This window comes from Gopherus evgoodei, chromosome 23, assembly GCF_007399415.2.
Source record: "Gopherus evgoodei ecotype Sinaloan lineage chromosome 23, rGopEvg1_v1.p, whole genome shotgun sequence".
NCBI lineage: Eukaryota > Metazoa > Chordata > Testudines > Testudinidae > Gopherus > Gopherus evgoodei.
Genome location: NC_044344.1, coordinates 7,914,195 through 7,935,446, shown reverse-complemented (window position 1 = coordinate 7,935,446; position 21,252 = coordinate 7,914,195). Strand labels below are relative to the sequence as shown.

Genomic DNA, 21,252 nt, shown 5'->3' with positions numbered 1-21,252 from the left:
AATCTTCCATTCCCATTCTCCTGCACCCAAGATGTGAGTCCCATTGCCATGCCCTGAGAAGATAGCCACACAACTGGGCAGGCCGTTAGGTCTTCCTGGTTCTCTCCGTCCTACCCCCCATCCCACGAGAGCCCTAATGGTATCCCTGCTTCCTTCCAGCTGGACGCAGAAGATGCCAACGTGACCTTCGATGAGACAGAAGGCCGTGATGTGTACCATGAAGTGCAGATGCCGATCTGAGCACCTGCTGCTTTGTGTCCTCCATATAAGGAACAGAGGATTCCTTTCCCAGGCTTTTCAGAGAGCCCAGAGTCTGGGTTCAAAGAAATGAGGGTGTATGTGTGTTTGGGTGTGTGTGTGTGTGTGTGTGTACTGTATGCACAAGCACACATGCATGTGGGCACACACACACACACACACACACACACACACACACACACACACACACACACACACACACGCCAAGGAATCTATGTAGCTATACTCGCGCATTAGATCCGCTTCAGATTCTGTAGGACCACAAAGCAACTTGACAAGACTCCAAAACCAGACCTTGAGGACAAATCATGCTTCCAAGCTGCATCCAGACTGTTAGAGACGGGAACCTGACATGTGGACTCCACTCAGCACTGGTTCTGCAGCTAAGTAACCCAGGAATATATTTCTTTTTTTGTTTTGTTTTCTTTTTATGGCTTGATCAGTTGTATCCACCAGCTGGGATAAAGCATCGACTCTCTGGGGAAGAGGGAATCTTGGTTCTTATCTGCTCACCCGGCCATGCAAGTGGTCTGGTGCTCCCCTTTGCCTCAGCTCCTGGGTAGTAATGAGATCCTGCCAGATTATTTTTTTTACAGACCACTGAAGAGTTAATCCCACTGGCAGGGCTCTTTGCAGACCCTGGTGCTGGTGTATGTAGCCCAGGGCATACACAGCAAAGCTGGGACCACTCAGCTGGAGCAGGAGGAGACGGCTAGGAAGGGCTGCGTCTCCTCCCAGATGAAGAAGGCGGCTCCAAAAGAGACCAAGGAAGAAGGCAAGTGATGAAAAGCCTTTAGAATCGCCTTGAGACCATGGAACTGAGGGAGCACGAGGTACCAGTGCTGATGGGAAGGAAAAAGCTTGCCAGGGACGTGGGAGACTCACCAGCATCACAGACATCGCTGGTTCCCATTGATCCGGGGTGGCTTCGGGCTAACAGAATCCAGGTTGCCACGGTGGAGGGATGGGGCTAGCCAAGTGATCCTGGGATCCATCCTACAGCCTTCTGCACAGGGAGGGCGAGGATGGGTGAGAGGGGAAGTCAGGCAGGTTTTGCCCAGGAGCCTGAGACTGGGGTGAATCCTCCCCGACCTTCCTTCCCACCAGCTTCCAAGCCCTTTCCCGGGCAAACTTTGGTGCTAACTGATCTGAGGACTCTTCTCAGACAGAACAGAGCGCTAGACTCAGAGCACTGTTCATAATCCTCCTTTATACTCATTTCCATGGCTTCTGGGGCACTTGCTTGGGAACTGAACCGGGCTCCTCTGGTTTGGGGCTCACTGTGCAGCCAGGACTGAAAAAAATTGTTACTGGAGGGGGTCAAAGCATTCGCTGATGGCCCTGGGATCCCCTGCGTGCAGGCAAAGTGCGGCTGTGGCTGGCACCGTATCCAGCTCCGGACAAGAGCGATGGGGGTTAAAATTCTGCACTGTCATCATGGATGACATGTAATTAGCTCCTATAACAAGTTACTTTAATGAACCTCTTTGCAGTCAGTGTAGGGCTGGGTTTAAATCATGAGGCCAGACCCAGGTGCTCCAATGTCCTCACCCCCAGGTCCCATAGATCTCCCAGGGAAGGGAAGGGAAGCTACCGCTAGCTCCAGGCAGATGCTGAATCCTTAGTCTGGCCCATGCTGCCATGTTACTAAGATGTGTTCAATTCCCCCAGAATGTGGCTCCCTCTGACTAACACAATATAACATTGCTGACCTTGGGCCAAGTGCTGTGGGGTGTAAGCTGCCGCTGAGCCCCGCTAAAGTCATGTTCACTTACACCAGCGCTGGATTGGATCCCTAATATAACCTGACACGGGTGCTGCTTTTTCTTATTGCAGCAAAATCATCTGCACAGTGATGTGGGTGGGACATCCCAAGAAGGGCTCAAAGCCTTCAACAAGCACAGTGTCAGTCAAGGGTGCTCAGCACCTTACGGGATCCAGCCCATGTTCAGATCCTTTTCCAGCTCTGCAGAGCAATGCACCTGCTCTGCCCTTTCTCAGCATCTCGCCCAGAGTCAAGACCTTCCATGTGCTAAGAGCCCGTTTTTGAGTGCTCCCCTCCAATTTTGCATCCTTGTAACTCTGCCAATCAGACCTGACTAAGGCAGGTCTGAACCGGGCCCTCAGTCTGCGAAACATCACAAGCTTCCCAACCTTTGTCTGTATGATTTAGTTAGTGTAGAATAAAAACTTCAGGCCAAATCTTCAGCAGATCTAAATCATCAGCGCTTCACTGACTTCAGGGATCCCAGCTGGTTTTCGTTTGTTTGTATTAATTTATCGTCTGTCCCAGGGAATTCAGTATGTAAATAGGAAGAGGATAAATTTGTCTATTTGGCATTAAGAAAATAATGATAAAACAGATGTAAAAAAAAGAGTTTTGTGATGCTTTTGTAGTTAGAGTCTATGTAAAAAGCAAAAAAAGGAAGAAAAAAAAATGAGTGGCCGAAATGACCTGAATTTTTTACACTAGTGATAAAGAATGTTTGTAATTTATTTTTTAAAAATGTATTTTAAAATATGCTGATTGTGCTTCTGCCTTGTAAAAGAATGATAGGGGATGAGGAAGGGTGCATGTGCGTGCTTGCAAGGATCCCCCTTGCAGAAAGTTGGGGGTACCAATTGATAGTCTAGAAAGGCTTTTTTAAAGGATAGTTGTAGAGACAGATTTAGGGACCACCATGTCCACTTTATTGTTCTTAAACTAATATTAATATACTTTTTAAAATTCCATTTTGTTTTCATTGAAACATTCCCCTGCTGTGACTGCAACCCAGCCAGATTCTGATCTGTTAGACCAACACAAATCTGGAGCAAGTCCTTTGACATCAAGAGAGGGGAACTGGACTTTTACCACTGCAATTGAGATTAGAAGCTGACCGCAGAGCCCAGTTGCTAGGGCATGAGAACCAGGAAGTGAAATTGACTAGCAGAAATCAGGTTAAACTAAGAGCTGGCTGTTTGTGCATTTCACTCACATTGTCTCAAAAGTGAGTGAAATGCAAAAACCAATCCAAAAGAATAAAAAAAGAGCATAAATAGAGATAAGTGGTGGAAATTCTTTCAGGCAGAATCATCTCCGGGGTTGTTGGGAACATAAAGAAGAAATTTGTGCTTTAGAAATGATGAGCCTGACCCAAAGCCCATTGAAGCCAATAGGAGTCTCTCCATTGACTTTGCTGGGTGTTGGATCACATCCGCTATGATTTTTTTTTTTTAAAACCAGATGGTGCCTCCTTTATAGGGCTGGGCCATGCAAAATGCTGAGCAACTGATAGCACCTTGCAGACTCCAGCCGATAGTTCTCAGTCTTGACACTCCTCTCCCTTCCTCTGGTTTAAAGCAGGAATAACTGCTGAAGTCAGCAGAGCTACGTAAGCATAAAACTGGGTAAGGAAATGGAGACTCAGGTCCCTTGTTTTCAAATGGCCTACAGGGGGATTGTCCTCTTTGGAGGAGAAGCCCCTCCATGGGGACAAGTAAGGGTGTGAGGCGAATGTGGCAGCACCACCTACCTCGTTTATTAAACGCTGGAGTCGCTAAGAATTCTGGATCTTTGGCACATTTTTAAAAAGAGACACTTGGACATGAATTGAATTGTGTTTTAAAAAAAAGAATGAGAGCAAGGGTCTGATTCTGCTCTGTGTAACTCCAGCTTCACCCTATATAATGCCACTGAAATCTAGAGTCACACTGGCTTGGAACCAGAGTCAGGCCCAAAGATCCCAGAGCTGAGCAGTAAATTATGTGACTGGAACTCACTAAAGGGCTTAGAGTGCATGCATGTTACGTCCTTTTCCACGTGGGGAAGGGGGTTTTGCAGGATTGTTGCTGCCTGGATCTGGTAGCAAGAGATACTAAATGTAAGTCCGATTTTCAAACTGGATAAGCTCAACTAAGGTGCTCTCAGTTCTACATTTGGCCTCTTGAACAGGCAATTAGTTACTTAGACACCTCTGTAAGGTGGCAAGTGAGCCCAGTTGGCTCAGATGTCTCAGTGGCCGTATGCAAGCCAGATCTGGAACTGAGCAGCGTTTGTGGGAGAGAGCGAGAGAGAGAGAAAATGGTGATCATGTGTGGGAATATATTTGCGTGTGCGAAAGAGATTGTGCGTCTGTGCGCATGACAGAATTCTGTCTATTTAACATTGATTAGACCATGAGCGGAGGCTTTTCCCTTTGTTAAAAAAAAAAAGAGGCTAGAAAGGGACCATATGACGAAGCTGACTTTAGTGTGAGAATCCAGCCTGCACGGTACCTCACTGGGACCATGGTTGTCTGGCCCGTGTGGCCCAAACCAAACCTACCCTGAGCTATATTGTGTTAGGATTATTCTGTAGCCTTGTCACCTGTATGTCAGAACTAAACAGAATGTTGTGTGCTTTTGTTTTTCATGAAATTAAAAATAATGCACCCCCTGTACGATGCTTTGAAAAAAATAAAAAATAAATTTGAATGAAAAAACCACCCAGAAAAAAAATAATTTTTTGCATTTACCATCAGGTTCTCTTATTTGTAATAAAAATTAACAGTATTGCGATAGCTCCTAGAAACTCCAGCCAGGAATCAGGCCAGGTGTTGTACAAAACAAGGAACAAAAACAGTTCATTCTCAAGGAGCTTATTCTGTGGAAATAAAACAGTTTAATACTTGCACAAAGATAATCACCTGCTTTAATTCCTAACTTCCTGGGGCCCTGGCTGCAGACCCTCCATCGTAGGAGTTTCTACACCACAATGTAATTTACTTGATAGCAGCACCTGCAGGCTCCAAAGGAGATCAAGGCTCTGTTGTGCTGGGCACTGGGCACAGACTTAGGTTATGTCTGCATTACAGACCCCTGCCAGTGTAGCTCAGTACAGAGGGGTGATCCCTGACCGACAGAGCAGTGTCAGCTAGCGCAGCAGTACCAGCAAATCTGCTGTTTCATGAGTTTAGCTTGTTTTGCTCATGTGGGGTGGGCTTAACTAGATCTGTACAGATAGGGTGAAAAATTGGGACGGGGTAGGGGGTAATAGGCGTCTGTATAAGAAAAAAAAAACCAAATGTCGGGACTGTCCCTATAAAATTGAGACATCTGGTCACCCTGCGTACAGAGCACAGTTTTACTGGTATAGCTGTCATGGCATTAGGAGAGATTGGCCAATACAGTATGCTGGTATCCCTGCCATGGTAAAGGGCTCCTAGAATAAACATGGGGTTAGTGAGAGACAGTTCTTGTCCGGAAATGCTTAGCCCAGCCCTCAAAGGTATTTAAATGCCTAACTTCCATGGGACTCAGAGTAGCAGCCGTGTTAGTGTGTATCCGCAAAAAGAACAGGAGTATTTGTGGCACCTTAGAGACTAACAAATTTATTTGAGCATATTAATTTGGGGGAGCAAATTTATTTGGGACTTTGAGCCCATGGGCTTGTATAAGAGGGTGTCTTGCCCCTAGAGGCTGAAAGGCCTGGGACCAGCCAACCCTGATTACTAAGGAGTGTGACACATACCTAACGAATAACTGTGTCACCCCTGCTCTGTAACCCTGTTACAGTGCCTTGCTGCAGAGCCTCCGACCGGGATTCCTCACAAACAGTATGCAAGTCACTCCCAGCTTTGGCCCTTACCAGCCTGGGTTATGCTGCAGGGTAACCCCCCCATGCCCCCAATCCCAGAACTTCCCCCAGCAATGTACGTCTGTGCTGCCCGGCCCTCCCCTGGACAGCACAAAGTCCATTATTTCTTTAAGGGAATAATATACCATCTTATTATTTTAAATACCATACCCAGACACTCCAGTTTAGACACACTGGATCAGACAAAACAGGCAAACCAATATAATAACTACGAAGAGATTTGAGCCGAGTTTAAGGAATGAGGCATAAAAGTCAGAACAATAAAGATAAAACATTTACCAGTATCTACTTAAGAAACTCTCTTAGTTGCAAAGCAAACTGTCTCACCCACACTCAAGCAGATTATGGACCGACTCTCAAGCTCAGGACCCTGCCCCCAGAGTCTAACAGCTGTCCCCTTTTGTCTTCTCAGGGGCAGGGAATGTAATAGGCAAGAAGAGGGGGGAAGGGCATAATGGGGGGGTTGTCCCTCCTTTTTACAGTTTCAGCCCCCCCACCCCTCCAAAAAAACAAAAACATTTCCAGCTGAGACCCAGGAGACAAAGTCTACCTGGAAGGATGTTCCCTGCTGTTTTTTTCCCACTTGTTTAAATTTCCTTTGTTTTCCCTCCCTGTTTGATGACTCTATTTACTATTTAAATGCAAATTAAGGCAAGCACACATTCCTTCGTCTGGCACAAACTTGACTTCTCCCTGGGCAGGGCTGTGGGGTTCGGAACGTCTTAATATCCCACAGCAGAACCTTATATCTTCCCACACAGGCGCCGACTTTGCAATGTGCCGGAGGGTGCTCACCCCCTGGCTCTGCCCCAGACTCTGCCCCCACTCCACCCCTCCCCCAAAGCCCTATACCCGCCCTGCCTATTCCCACCCCCTCTCCCAAGCGTGCCCCATCCTCATTCCTTCGCCCCGCAGCCTCCTGCACCCTGCGAAGGAGCTGATTGTGGCGGGCAGGAGGCACAGGGAGGGAGGGGGAGGCGCTGATCGGCAGGGCTCGCCGGTGGGCAGGAGGTGCTGGGGTGAGGGAGAGGTTCTGATAGGGGGACTGACAGTGGGTTTTGTCGGCGCCTATGTCTTCCCATACAACATGGCCACACATTTCACCAGGACAACACACACCAGCCATTTATGAGTTTTCGAATGATATCTTACAAGGTTTAATTTCTACAAAGATTATTAAACTAGCTTGTTGAGTGTGAACACGGGGGTATATTCTGTCAGAGTGATCACAAAGCAGCTGGAGGCTGCAAGGGAAGGGAAAATGCTCATCTACTCCCAGGCCATGAGAAACGGAGCAAAGTGGCTTTATTTCTAATTGTAACCGGCCATGGTGGCTTAAGTAATCATTTGTTTCTAATGAACAAACATTAAGACAGATTATATGGAATGTGTAAGGTCCAAGAAACGGTTGGTCGTCTCCTCAGGGAACGCAGTGTGCACTCATTCAAAGGGGCTATTCACATGAAAAACATACAGGCCTTCGCTAGAAAAACGTTTACTGCAAGGCCTAGTAAGAACATCAGGAAACGGAGCCCTACCAACAAAAAGCAACACCGCATGTCTTTAAGGATAATGGGAAAGGTGAAAGATTGTAATTTTTGAATTATCTATGGGGTTTCGTGCTTGGCGGTCAGTCAGCGCCGCATCAAGGGAGCCTGCTTCGTTGTGAAACACAAGAACTGAGGGGGATGCTCCGGGCTCAGGCTGCTAGGGGTGAGCATGTTCTAGCAGAGAGTCCTGGGAAGCAGGACCGAGGCCTGCCAAAGCAGGAAAGGCCTCCAGCAGAAAGGAGGGAGAGAAACCTTCGCTTTGTGCGGCCTTTTGGCTGGGGGGTTGTTCTGGGACTGTGAGTTTCGTCTGGAGTTTATGTTATATTAATAAACCCAGTTCCCAAGGAAGGGTATTTCTGACTTCCAAAATAAATAAATAAAAGGCTGGATGAAGGTTTTTTGAACAGTCCAAGAGAGGAAACTGAGGCAGGCTTCCCGTAGTGACTCCAGGCCGTGAGGGAAGCACAGGTGGCAGCCGATCTGGTTACAGCTTCTCAACACACCAAAGATGAACAGCTTTAACTAGTCCAGTTTCGTTTAAGCCGTACAACACCCTTCGCATGGACGAAGTTATCGTGGTATAAAGGTGCTTATATCGGGACAGCTGTTCCTGTATGGGAAGGGGACCGAGCTAAACGGGTCTAGGACTCCTTTATACCAACTTAACTCCATCCACACCAGGGGCTATACCTTATACTGGTATAACTCTAGTGGTAAAAACCCCACACACCTCGCAGAGATAGTTAAACCACTACAAAATCTGTGTGTGAGCAGACAGAGCAGGAGAGGCAGAGTTTATTACTCCCAAATCTTTCAAGCAAGGAGCTTAGGCACAGACAAATTAAGGATAAAATAGTCAAAAATGCCTAAGGCCAAGTCTACACTCCAGTGTGCAAACTCGCCCCCGCCAACCCAGCAGCACCCCCGGGGTAGACACAGCTATGCTGGTAGAAGAATGCTTCTGGCCACATAGCTTAACATCAGTTGGGGGGTGCGGGGGTGTTACTCTGCCAGCAGAAAAACTCCCTCTTTCTGCATAGAAGTGTGTCTACATCAGGGGACTCTGCCAGGACAGCTATACCAGCCAAGCATTTGGAGTGTAGCCAAGGTCTAAGTGATTTTCCCATTTCCATAAGTGACTGAGGAGGCTAGATCAAGGCCTAAATGCCAAGGTCATTTTAGGAAAATGTGACCTTTGGTGACCAGGCCAATGGGGGGGGGGGGCAGGAGGGCCATTTGGCCTGGGCCTCCAGCTCAAAGGGAGGGCCTCATATTTAGACTTTGTCATTTTTTGGCTTTTGCCACTTGTTTTTATGCACATCCCTATCGGACCAAAATGCGACACGCTCTCAGCATAGAGCCGGACGTGTAAGCAAATAAGAGAGGTGATTTGGTAAAAGACATCATTTTCGTGTTAACTGATATAGATTTTGTCACATGAAAGAGTTTAAAATGTTCATAAATATGGTGTATTTTTGTCACTTTGCCTGCATCAGTGGCTTCAGGTGAATGCACCCTCAATGTGTTGAAGCAGGTAAAGAACTGTCACCGTTCAGCTATGGGACAGGAGCGTTTGAATGGCCTCGCCATGCTTAAGATCAATGGTGACATTGCACGACAGCCAGATTTGTCCTCAATAATTAGTGCATTTGCACAGAAAAAGGCTAGAAAAGCAGGTGTTAAATGCAAAAATATTCAAATTATGTCTCACTCTTTTGTTGGTGCCTTATTTTGTTTTCACGTCTTGTCATTTTTAATGTTTATTATGGCCAGGGGGCCTCGAAAGCTGAAAGTGGCCCGGGCTTCTCTGGACCTCTGAAAAGGCCTGTCGGTGACTTGTCCAAAGTCAGACAGGGCTGGGGTGCCTGAGGCAGACATCAAACACTGGTCTGCCCTTATCCCAGCCCCTTAACCCTTCTCGCCTCCTGCGGGGCTTCCCCTGGCTAGAGGGAAGGACGCCCACCCGTGGCTCTTTACATCCAGCGGTGCCTGAGGCCTCGAGCCCTCGGGGAACGGGACACAGCAGTGAGACTTGGAGAGTTGGGAGAAGTCGAGTCCAATATTGGTGCAAGGGAGGGAAGGAGGCGGGAACTGAGAAGGGAAGATCAAAGGGGGCTGGGGTGGGGGGAATCTAAGGAAGGGAGGTTTTGGAGCATGGGAAAAAAAAAAAAAAGGACCAAGGAGTCCAGGGGCAGTTGTGCATTTTAGAAGGGGGAGAGACCCTGGAGTTTTAATAGGCCTGGGCTTCATCCTGAAAAGTGCTGAGCTCCTCCTAACTTCAACAGGAGACACAGCAGCTCAGCAGCTCTCCGGCTCAGACCCTTTCTTGTCTCTCAGTGTTTCCTATTGCACCCCTCCCCCTGGCCTCTGCGGCAGGCACCACTGGCAGGTGGGAGGGGGGCAGGTTCTGGCTGGGGTTTGGCAACTCCCCGTGGGTGTCAGAGGCTGTCAGCAGTGGAGGCCGGCTTGCATACAGCCGACAGATGCGCTTGGAGCTGTCCCCCATCCTCTCCAATGCTCCAACTATTTCCTTCAACCTTGACCTAGAAAGAGCGAGTGAGCAAGTGCCTCTCTCCCCTGCACTGGGAGCTCATGCAGCCCCCCATGCACAGCCTTGGGCCTCTCTCCCTCACAGACTTTGCTTAATTATGTCCCTCAGTGCTGGACTCCCGCCAAAGCCCAAGGAGCTCAGCCTGGATTTGGGGCTGCCTCCAGCTCCGGCTGCTGCATTCCAACCCCCTTGGGGCCAGTGGTTCTGCCTGGGGTATCCCCCATGCTTCAGCCTCTCTGCCAAACCCCTGCACTGGTCTGCAGGCCCTGCCGCCTGGGCCATGCAGAGGCGGCCCTCTGGAGTCCGAATTCATCAGCAGAGAAGAGCAGACGCAGAGTCAAGCAGGCAGCGCGCACCTCGTGCTGGTCAGCATAGACCCTGCCTTCGTTACCATGAAATCACCTTCTGTGCTTGGGGTCCAGCCACACGAGCCTCTTGGCAGGAGCAGGATCTTGCTGTCTCTGTGCCTCAGTTCCCCCTGTGTAGAACAGGGATAATACTACTGCCTTTGTCCATCTTGACTATTTAGACTGTAAGATCTTCAAGGCAGGGGCGGTCTCTCACTAGGTACCTGTACAGCGCCGAGCACCACAGAGCTCCTGATTTTGACCGGGACCTCTAGACACTATTGTAACGATCACCATGAAATAGAATGTCTCCATCTCTACACCCAGCAACCGTCCGGTTGTCTTTTCAGAGATGGGTTGTTGTTTGTTTTAAATTAGCTCCTTTCTTGTCCCAGAGCTGACCTGCCCTCTACTCACTATTTTAACGATAACAGTTCTGGAAGGGGTATTCAACCTTGTGCGTCAGGGCTTAAGCCGATCTCTAACTAGTAGAGAGCAGGATAAAATTAAGCTCGGGGCAGACTCTTTCATACACCTTCTCTGAAGCAGCCGCTGCTGGCCAAGATATTGCAAGGCTAAATGGACCTTGGGTAGGATCCAGTCCGTGACCAAGAGAGCCAGACTGTTCCCCATCGAGATCACCCTGTATCGATTCAGATGCTTATCAGTGTCTCCCCCCTTCCCCCACCAGAAATCTCTGTGTCTGCTTCTCTCTCTCCTCCTAACAGTCAGACTCGCCAGCACGCCCTTCCCTGGGAAGTGATGTCTCTCTGACCCTTGCCAGCAGCAGAAGCCAATCCACCCTTCAGAGGCCAGCTCATGCCAGGCTGGAGGTCACCTAAGCTCCTGGGGGTTTCCTGGTCCTACAGAGGGCACCTTGACAGACAAGATCTGGGACGTGAGGCCAGGTGGGGAGGTTTGCCTGCAGCAGCCAGATATGGGGCTAGCCCACTGGGGACCCTAACAAGAATATTCCCCACCACCACCCCACACACACCACATACTAATAATTAATAGGGGGCCCCCTTGAGCTGCTTGGAGCCCTAAGCAATTGCTTAATCTGCTCATGTCTAGCGCTGGCTCTGCTCTGCCAGCCAGACCAGAATGCCCCTGCCTCCTGGCTCTGTGCTCCACCTCCTGTCTGCTGCCAGGTCCCACCCATCCCTCCCATTGGGGCCCAGCAGGAGGGTGGGTGGCACGCCTGTGCAGCAGAGCCTGGGGAGAAGTTGGCATGGAGCCCTGCAGGCCAGCTGACGGATGAGAGCAGCCAGGCAGGGAGTAGGAGGATCTCTCTCCTGCTGTCAGTAAGGGAGCCAGAGGAAGGAGGGAAGCAGCTGGGGCAGGAAAGGGGGAGGCGGACGCTGCCTCTCTGTGCAGACCAGAGAAGAGTTCAGCGGTCAACGGTGCCAGAAGAGCTAAGTCCTGCCACTGCCACTGCCATTAGAAAGGCTGAGAAAGGCAGGAGACTTTCAGCCATTTGATGTGGGGAGGCTGAACCCCCCGGCTGATAGAATCGCCCATTAACAACATTTCAGATCCTTGCCCAGTGCCATCAATGCCCGTGGCGCTTGAAAAGACTTTAGCTCGGGGGGGTCTCAAACTGAGGGTCAGGACCCCTCGGGGGGTAGAGAGGTTATTACATGGTGGGGGTCGTGAGCTGTCAGCCTCCACCCCAAACCCCACTTTACCTCCTGCATTTAAAATAGCTTTAAATACATAAACAAATGTTTTTAATTTATTAAGGGGGTGGGGTCATACTCAGAGGCTTGCTATGCAAAAGGGGTCACCAGTACAATAGTTTGAGAAACACTGCTTTAGCTCAAGCTACGGCCCCAGAGCTGATCCTGTTATCCAATCCACTACCCTGGCCCCTGGTGCAGGCTAGCAGTAGCAGATCAGGCTGCAGGGACGGGGCTGTGAGCGGGACAAGAGGTAATGCACACAAGAGGACTTGGGACAATCCTTCAGAGAAAGGGAGGTGGCAGTGGCCAAGAGGGGAAGGTAGGAAGGAGCCCTGCATGAGGAGTGGGAAGAATGGTTGCTTGGCAGATCACAAATAATTAATCATAACAGCCAGAACTCCTTTACTCCAGGGAAAGTCTCCTCCCCGTGTCGCAGATCCCACAGCGAGCACCATGTCTTGTCTCACCAGTTTGTCACTGGAGCAGGGGAAATTATTTGCAGGGAATAATTTGTTCTCTTCAACCCCTTCTATGCCATTCACATTTTTAGGTTGTAAGCTTTTCAGGCAGAGACTTCATCTAGATGGACCCTAGCACAATAGGGTTTGGATCCTGACTGGTGCTGCTTTGCATTCCCCTGAGATCAAATCCTGCTGTTAATCCATTCAGTGTGTTTAGCCTTTTTTGGTGACCAGACTATCCACAAACAGGGCAGGATTTTTACTACTTCGTTATTCAACACTTGGCGTGATGGATGTTTTTTCAGCCAATGATCTGCTGGTCTCTTTGTTTATCATTGATCCAACTTCTCTTATAGAAAAGAGCTTCAATAATGATGCAACCAAAAGGGCTCAATGAAAACTGCATCACAATCATACAGGGCCCAATTCTTCACTGCCCAGCACTGTGTGCGGTGCAACAAAGTTCCTCCTCTACCTTGGTGGGTCCTGCACTTATTGGCAGATTTGCTCACCTCACAGATTCACCCTGTGGGTGGGGAAACAGCCCAGAGACCTTCCCCTCTGGTAGAAGCCACAGTCCAGGCCAATTCCTCCTGTGTCTGATCAGGAGTGGGGAGCTTTGGGGGGAAGCCGGGCCCACCCTCTACTCTGGGTTCCAGCCCAGGGCCTTGTGGACTGCAGCTGTCTAGAGTGTCTCCTGGTTCAGTTGCGCAACAGCAACAACTCCCTGGGCTACTTCCCCATGGCCTACTCCCAACACCTTCTTTGTCCTCCCCACCGGACCTTCCTCTTGATGTCTGATAACGCTTGCACTCCTCAGTCCTCCAGCAGTATCCCTGCTCACTCTCAGCTTCTTCCACACCTCTTGCACCCAGTTCCTCTCACACAAACACTTCCTCTCCTCTGGCTTCCCCTTAGGTTGCTTGGAGTGAGCCCTTTTCTAGCATCAGAGGGGCCTTCATTAACAGCCTCACCTGGCTCTTAGCAGGTTAATTGGAGTCAGGTGTTCTCATTAGCCTGGAGCAGCCCCTGCTCTGGTCACTCAGGGAACAGAAAACTGCTTATCCAGTGGCCAGCACATTTCCCTTCAACTACTCTGCTGTTCCCAGCTGGCCTGGGTCTATCACAGTGGTTATTAGTTACGGTGTCAAGTACGTGGGAAAAAGGATAGTGGGGGGTTTAGACTAGTGTAATTGACCATGTCTGATGCAGGGGAGCAGAGAACCTGGCCCTGGATGCATTTTCGTTCTGTGTTTGTCCAGTGACTAGCACTGCGGGGGAGCAGAGAACCTGACTCTGTATGCATTTTCATTCTGTGTTTGTCCAGTGACTAGCACTGTGGGGTTCTCGTCCGTGACTAGGGCTACAGTAACACAAATAAATAATGTCCTCTCTTCTTTTTAACCTCTGGCAGAAGGGATGTTATTCTCTATTCCATTCTACAGGAATTTAGAAAGCTCACAATCAAATTCCAGAAGAGAGTAAGCTAGATAAAAGCTTGGTTTACACTGAAGTTTTACCAGTGTAACTATTATGGTTAGGGTATTTAAAAAAACCAGAACAGTTATTCCAGCCCCTAGCCGGGAAGCTGTTATACCAATATAGAAGGTGACTTCTGCTGGTGAAGTTATTCCCTGTGGGAATGGGCAATACCAGTATAAAGCCCCTTTATGCCAATATAACTGGAGTAACGACTACTGCAATCCCATGGCATACCTTTGGGGATGGCTGTATGACATTTAGGAATGGTTTCGGTATGACTAAAACAAAGAGGAGTCCTTGTGGCACCTTAGAGACTAACAAATGTATGTGGGCATAAGATTTCGTGGGCTAAAACCTACTTCATCGGATGCCTGGAGTGAAAAATACAGTGACTGTGTTCTACTCCCCGGAGGAGGGCTTTCATAGCTCTTCCAGGGCCTAAATACAAGCAGGGGGCGGGGATTACTATCAGGATCCTAACAAGAGCAGTCAGGACTAAGGGTCAGAGGAGGGTCAAACCTGAGGCTGGGCATAGCAGAGAAGTTCATAGTCAGGGTCAGAGTCCAAGTCAGATTTCAGGGTCTGGGTCAGGATTCAAAGTCCAGAATAAGCTGAGCTCCAAGCCAAGAGTTCCAGAGCAGGAGCAGTCATGGCAGCTACAAGAGAACCACACTATGGACGCTTCCTGGAATGCCCTGGGGTTTAAATAGGTCAGGGAGCCAATCAGGAGCCATGTGGCTGCTGCCTGTCAGACCCTTTGAGGCAAGACTTCCCATGGTTGGTATCCACAGCAGGCCAAGGGCAGTGGGCTCTAGATCTGTGGGGCCTTATGGTTACCTTGGGGAGTGTCAACAACTCTGGAGAAGCACCACTCCTAAACTGGCTCACACTGGGTTTTCCAGAGACTCCAGCAAAGACAGGGCTTGGGGTCTAAAAAGCTGGGCTCGAGCAGGGGGCTTCCCTTTTGATGCAGCAGACGGGCAGGACTCTCTGTCCCAAGAGAGGCCCCAACCCCTGCAGAAGAATTGGAAATACTTTGGCCTGCGAGGGCCCCATAAGACTGATGCCAACTGGGCAAAGGCTGCAGCATGCCCCTAGGAACTTGTCTTGTTTTGTGCGTGTTTTCTCTTTGCTTTTTTGTCCTTCCAATAAATGTACTCGGCTGGAAAAGAGCCGTGGGGTCCCTGGTAAAAGCACAGGAATTATCCTCAAAAGATACAACTTTCTAGTGCAGACAAGCCCTTGGATTTTATTCTTACACTCAAATTGTGTTTTTTCCCCCTTCCTTTAGTCTATTTGTAATGGTCTCTCTCTGCCGTACTCCTCCTTGTCATTTCCAGCAGTACAAAGCGAGTACAAAATGTTACCAGATCGGACCCTATGACCCAGGAGGTCCCTTCCAGCCCTACGTTCCATTCGACACCCCTTTTGCCCTGCTGTACATGACCACACAAAGGTGCCTGGCAATAATGAATCAGGCTCATAGCATCTCGCCATAAAAAGGTCTACAAATCATTAGCCAATGAATGATTTTTAAATGAGTAGCTCCCAAGGTCTTCTGAGGTATGATTGGCCAGCTAGGTCACATGTTTTATGAATTATCATTTAGTAGCCCAGCGGGAGGCCCCAACCAAAATCAGAGCCCACTGTGCTTGGTACCGCAGATCCCTGTGGTCAGAGACAGCCCGTTGCCCCGAATTAGACAAGACAGCCAGCTGCAGTCTTAGCCTCTCCACTTTATAGAACTGAGTCCCAGAAAGACGATGTGCCGCAAATTCTGAGTCACAGTCCAGCGTCTTAACCACAAGCCCCTCCTTCTTTAGAAGCAGGAAGTCTTGCAGGAATTATGCGACAAAGCTATTCGCTTTTGGAAGTGTCCATCAGTGTCATATACACTAGTATTTACAAGGCCTTTGCCAGTTTCCTGGCATTCCTAACACCAGAGCAGCGAGTTCAGCTGCCATGATTTTTCCAAGAGCCTTTTTATGCCCCCTCCCTGCTGTGACAACATCCTCCTTTCCAGCATTTGCTCTCCCTTGTACCAAGCAATTCATGATGCAGGCCCTGTCACTTTGTCTGATGCCCGCTGGTACAGTACTGATTCAGTGTGCTTGCTTCATTTGTTGTAGAATCAAGCCGCTTTCTGAATAACTTGGAAAATCAGTTCATTCCCCTGCTTCCCTCAGTCAGAAAGCAGCCGATTCACAAAAGCGCGGAGGATTTGAGACATGTGGTATGTTTCTATAAATCCACTAGCTTCTGATTTTTTTTTTTAATGTCATCTGTAAATTGGGGCCCTGCCATCCAGTAATCTGTTCAGCTTCAGGCAGTTCCCTCTAGTACAAAGCGAAGTGATAAAGTCATTGCCGTGTAATTTCACAGGATAAACAGCTGTGTGACCTTTCCTGCTGTGATTGTAGACGACCATTCCACGCGTGTATTGCTCCCTCTTGCGCCCAGCACTCTCGTATTAAATTGAGGGGTGGCTGCAGCCTGCTTTGGTTTATGCAAAGTAGCTTTGGATTTGAGGAGCGACTGATGTGCCCGCAGCTGGGCAAAATGTAGGCATCTCTGTGCTGTAGCAGGATTATGGCATCGAACCAAAAGGAAAGCAAACAATGCAAAATGGAACAACTACGTAGGGCCCAGATTTGTTATGCTCTCAGTGGAATTTAAAGAGCAAGGGGAAATCAGCCCCAAGACTGCATAAAATGAATATATAAAACAAATACAGTATCAATTTTGTACTCACTGACATGACCTCTGCTGCATCACTTGATGATGACGTGTTCTGTTCATTCCCCCTGGGGCACCTGGCATTGGCCGCTGTTGGAAGACAGGACACTGGGCTAGCTGGACCTTTGGTCTGACCCGGTGTGGCTGTTCTAATGTTCAATGAAACACAGAGCTGAAATCCAAGTAGTTGGGGGTTGCCATAAAGCAATGTTGAGGTTGGCCTGGATATTATGTATAACGATTTGTTTCCACAAAGACTGAAATAGGATGGCTTTAGGTGAGTCATGCTTTGAACCTAAGGTGACCAGATAGCAAATGTGAAAAGTCAAGACAGGAGGTGGGGGGTCATGGGAGCCTATATAAGAAAAAGTCCCAAAAGTCAGGACTGTCCTCGGGATCTGCCCCCCCGCCCCGGGCCTGCTCCTCCCCCACCCCCAGGCCTGCTCTTCCCCCCTGCCAGGGGGTCTGCTCCCCCTGCTTGCTCCTCCCCCGCCTGAGGACAGCTGGTCACCCTATTTGAACCCATAGGCCTCCACCATGCAAACACATACGCGTAGGAGTAAATTTACACACATGAACAGTGCCAGTGAACCCTGTGGAACAGTTAGGGTGACCGGGGGGGGGGGGTAATAGAAGCCGATATAAGAAAAAGACCCAAAAATCGGGACTGTTCCTATAAAATCAGGACATCTGGTCACCCTAGGAACAACTCACGTAAATAAAGTTAGCCATGTACATACATGTTTGCCAAACTGGTGCCAAACTGTTTGCCAAACTGGATGGTAGTTCTGGCCAAATTTTGGCCCTGGTCTTATAAATGGAGCCAAATGGGCAGAACCTTGGGCCTACAGGCAGCTCCCAAGAAGTCAGTAGAATGCCACATGGGTTCTGGGATCCAATAGCATGGATCAAATTGCAGGATCTGTCCTTTGTTTACAATTGTGTGGGAACAGTACAATATAAGGGTAATATAATATATGAGCAATGTAAGAACCCTTAGAATTGGACAGATTAGACTTGGAAAAGGTGCAGAGAAGGGTAACAAAAATGATTGGGGTATGAAATGGCTTCCATATGAGGAGAGATTAAAAGGACTGGGACTTTTCAGCTTGGAAAAGAGATGGCTAAGGAGGGATACGATAGAGGTCTATAAAATATTGACTGGTGTGGAGAAAGTGAACAGGGAAGTGTTATTTACTCCTTCATATAGCACAAGAACTAGGAGTCACCCCATAAAATTAATAGGCAGACGGTTTAAAACAAGCAGAAGGAAGTATTTCTTCACACAACACCGAGTCAACCTGTGGAACTCATTGCCTGGGGATGTTGTGAAGGACAAAACAATAACAAAGTTCACAAAAGAACTAGATAAGTTCATGGAGGATAGGTCCATCCATGGCTATTAGCCAGGATGGGCTGGGATGCAATCCCATGCTCTGAGTGTCGCTAACCACTGATTGCTAGAAGTTGGGAGTGGACAACAGGGGTTGGATCACTCAATGTTTGCCTGTTCTGTTCTTTCCCTCTTAAGTACCTGGCATTGCTCACTGTCAGAAGACAGGGTACTGGATCATTGGTCTAACCCAGAGTGGCCATTCATATGTTCTAATATTGCGGGTGTGCAAATGGACACTTTATCGGTAGTAGCAAGGGCTAGTCCTTACCAACCTACAACATAATGCTGGTTACAAAAGTTATTGTTATAGATATTTATATTTCAGTTGCACCCAGCGGCTCCCGTGAAGACTGGGGTCTGTTGTGCTCTGCACTAAATAAACACATACTCAGAGACAAGACCTGCTCTGAAGATCTCACAGTCTCAAGAGACAAGACAGGCTAAGAATGGAAGGGGAAAGAGAGGCACAAGGACATAATGTGCCCAAGGCTGCATAGTGGAGAAAGTGGCAGTTTTAAACAGAAGCCAGGTAGCCTGCCTCCTATTTCACTGCATTATCCACTAGGCCATGCTACCATCACATTTAATTAAGAAAAGCAGTAATGTTTCACAGAAAGCAGTTACGCTAATACCCACACTGATCCAATGGTCTGGGAACAGGAGGCCTGTATCCTCAAAAGAGACCTGTGGTGACAAGCTTACGAAACTTTCTTAACATGTTACAGATTTTAAGCAAACACGTGAGTATCTGAAGTTTCACGATTTTCTTTTGGCGCAGGGAGCATCTTTCTGTTCTATGATTGTACATGGCTTGGGGTCCTAGGTGCTATCACAATACACAGTATCTGCCTCATGCAATTTCAGCTCTTTGTTTCCCGGGTAACAGCAGTACTTATATAGGACTTTGCATTCTCAAAGCACTGTACAAATATTAAGTAATTCCCCAATCAATACTCTGAGGTCCTTGTCTCCCTGTAGTAAGAACCACTTTCCCACTACACAAAGACTAAGTTTTGGTAGGTTAGTTCTCTGCTGTCCACAGGCAACAACAAACTATGGAGTTTCTTGGTTCTGAGCTGGATTCACCCACCATCAGGGCCGCCCAGAGGATTCAGGGGGCCTGGGACAAAGCAATTTCAGAGGCCCCTTCCATAAAAAAAAGTTGCAATACTACAGAATATTATATTCTCGTGGGGGCCTCTGCAGGGCCTGGGGCCCACCATGACCCATTCTGTGGCAGTGGAGTTATGGACATCAAAAGTAAAAACTCTTGGCCCTGATCTTGTAGTGAGCTCTGCATGGTGGAGTCATATGAAGCTTGAAGTTCTGTACAGGATGGAGGCCCTGGATCTGGCTGATTTAGGTACCGGCCTAGTAGTCTATGATGGAAAATGGTGCTGGTTTTGCCATACTTTTAATCAGGCTCTACATCAGTATCCACAACCATTTATCACCTGCCAGCATAATGGCTGAAATGAGTGTGAAAATGCTTTTAAAACTGGTAGTTTTTTAAAATACTCAAGAAATAAAATGAGTCTTACATTCCTGTAGCAACTTTCTACGCATATCTATCTATCTATAGGTAGAGAGAGCACTACTAAAATGCAGCCACCGGGCACAACTGCAACATGCAGCAAAACTGTGGAAGAAGGGGAAATTTTGACCAAAGGATATTGTGGGGAATTCTCTGTTTTAACTGAAGTTCCACAGCATTTTTAGGGCCAAATTTTCAGTGGCCTGGCATCTCTTTGCTAGTACATATCACGCACTCACATTTTCATGCCTATAATGAACTGTGGTGTCAGACATCAGAAATTTTCAGTTTGTGGGAATTGAAGCTGTTTGTGGGCTTTTGATGAATTTCACAATTCCAAACATTTTTGAATATAGTTTAGACATTGACAAAATGTTCTGTTTCGACAGTTTCTAAATGTAAAGGTTCCATTTTGTCTCCAAATCATTTTTCAGTTAGAAATTTTAGTTATACTAAAAAAGTTTTAAAAGACTAAAAAAGGTTTAAAGTGAAATAACGCTTCAATTTATCTGATCCATTTTTTTTTAGATTATTGGTTTATGAAAATTGAGATTGACTTTTCTTCCCAATTTGTGAATGGAATTTTTTTTAAAGCTTCTAAACCGATCATGAATGGGAAGCTCATCTCCAGACCAGCTCTAGTATCAATTAAGATGTGCATCTGCCATTCTTCATCTATAGGTGCGCACACACAGACACCCAAGCAGGTTCATGTGTGTGTTTACACAAGTTGCATCCACCAAGAAAGGGGCTAAGCCTTTACCTCATTTAAAATTTTGGCCTGCCCTATGCAGAACAGACAAGACCTACGTTTTTAAGGTTTCACCCAAAATGATCACTTTGAAAGGCCTCTGGGTGAAACACAGCAGCACCTCAGTGACAGGACATGACAGTTTTAGAGCAGGAAGTGAACAATGCCGAAAACCGATGGCAGTATTTTACACCAAGGGATTGTAGAATTTATTTTTCCCCCCACCAGTGTGGCGTTAGCAACAGTAAGATTTTTATTCTAAATTCCTTAGCGTAGACAAGGCCTAAATATACTATTTATATTTTGGTTCCTTTCCCAAACCTAAAGAGTTCTGTGTAACTCAAAAGCTTGTGTCTTCCACCAACAGAAGTTGATCTAATAAAAGAGATTACCTCACCTACTTCTCTCTGGCTTACACCAATGTACTTTAACTCTTCCCTGGCTACCACCCAACCACCACGCTGAAACGAATCTACATTAATTTGTGATAACAAAACTCAGCAGCGCTGACATTCCGTTTACATTTCCCATACTATAAAAAGTATCTACTGCGACGGGGCAGAAAAGCAATTGCAGATCCTGTTATGGGAATCCCTGGTAGCCAAAGCAAAAGCATGTAGCACCCTCCTCCTTTCACGTTTATGGGCCTAAGAGCAGGTCCACCCACCCTTTTTCCCTAAGAGAGCTGGCAACACTTAATTGCAATTTTTTTTTTTTTTTTTTGGTCTGTAGAAGCCGCTTGCTTATTGGGATTGCCATTAATTTGACAGGCAGATCCCAGACAGGGGATTGGCTAGCAGCAGATGACGCCCATAACAACAAAGGTGGAGTTGGAAAAATTAGATTAAAAAAAATTGGGGGGGGGAATGAAAAACTCTCCCTTCACC

At 47.7% G+C, this 21,252-nt stretch overlaps 1 protein-coding gene across 2 annotated transcripts in view; it reads left to right on the top strand.

Moving 5' to 3' along the window:
* Positions 1-4,688, top strand: part of SLC4A1 (solute carrier family 4 member 1 (Diego blood group)) — a 40,988-nt gene extending 36,300 nt beyond the window's left edge. For both annotated transcript variants that reach the window (XM_030541722.1, XM_030541723.1), the window contains exon 20: positions 160-4,688. In XM_030541722.1, coding sequence (XP_030397582.1) covers positions 160-240 — 81 coding nt within the window. In that variant the 3' untranslated portion in view covers positions 241-4,688. The remainder of the gene's footprint in view (positions 1-159) is intronic.
* Positions 4,689-21,252: the final 16,564 nt, after the last annotated feature.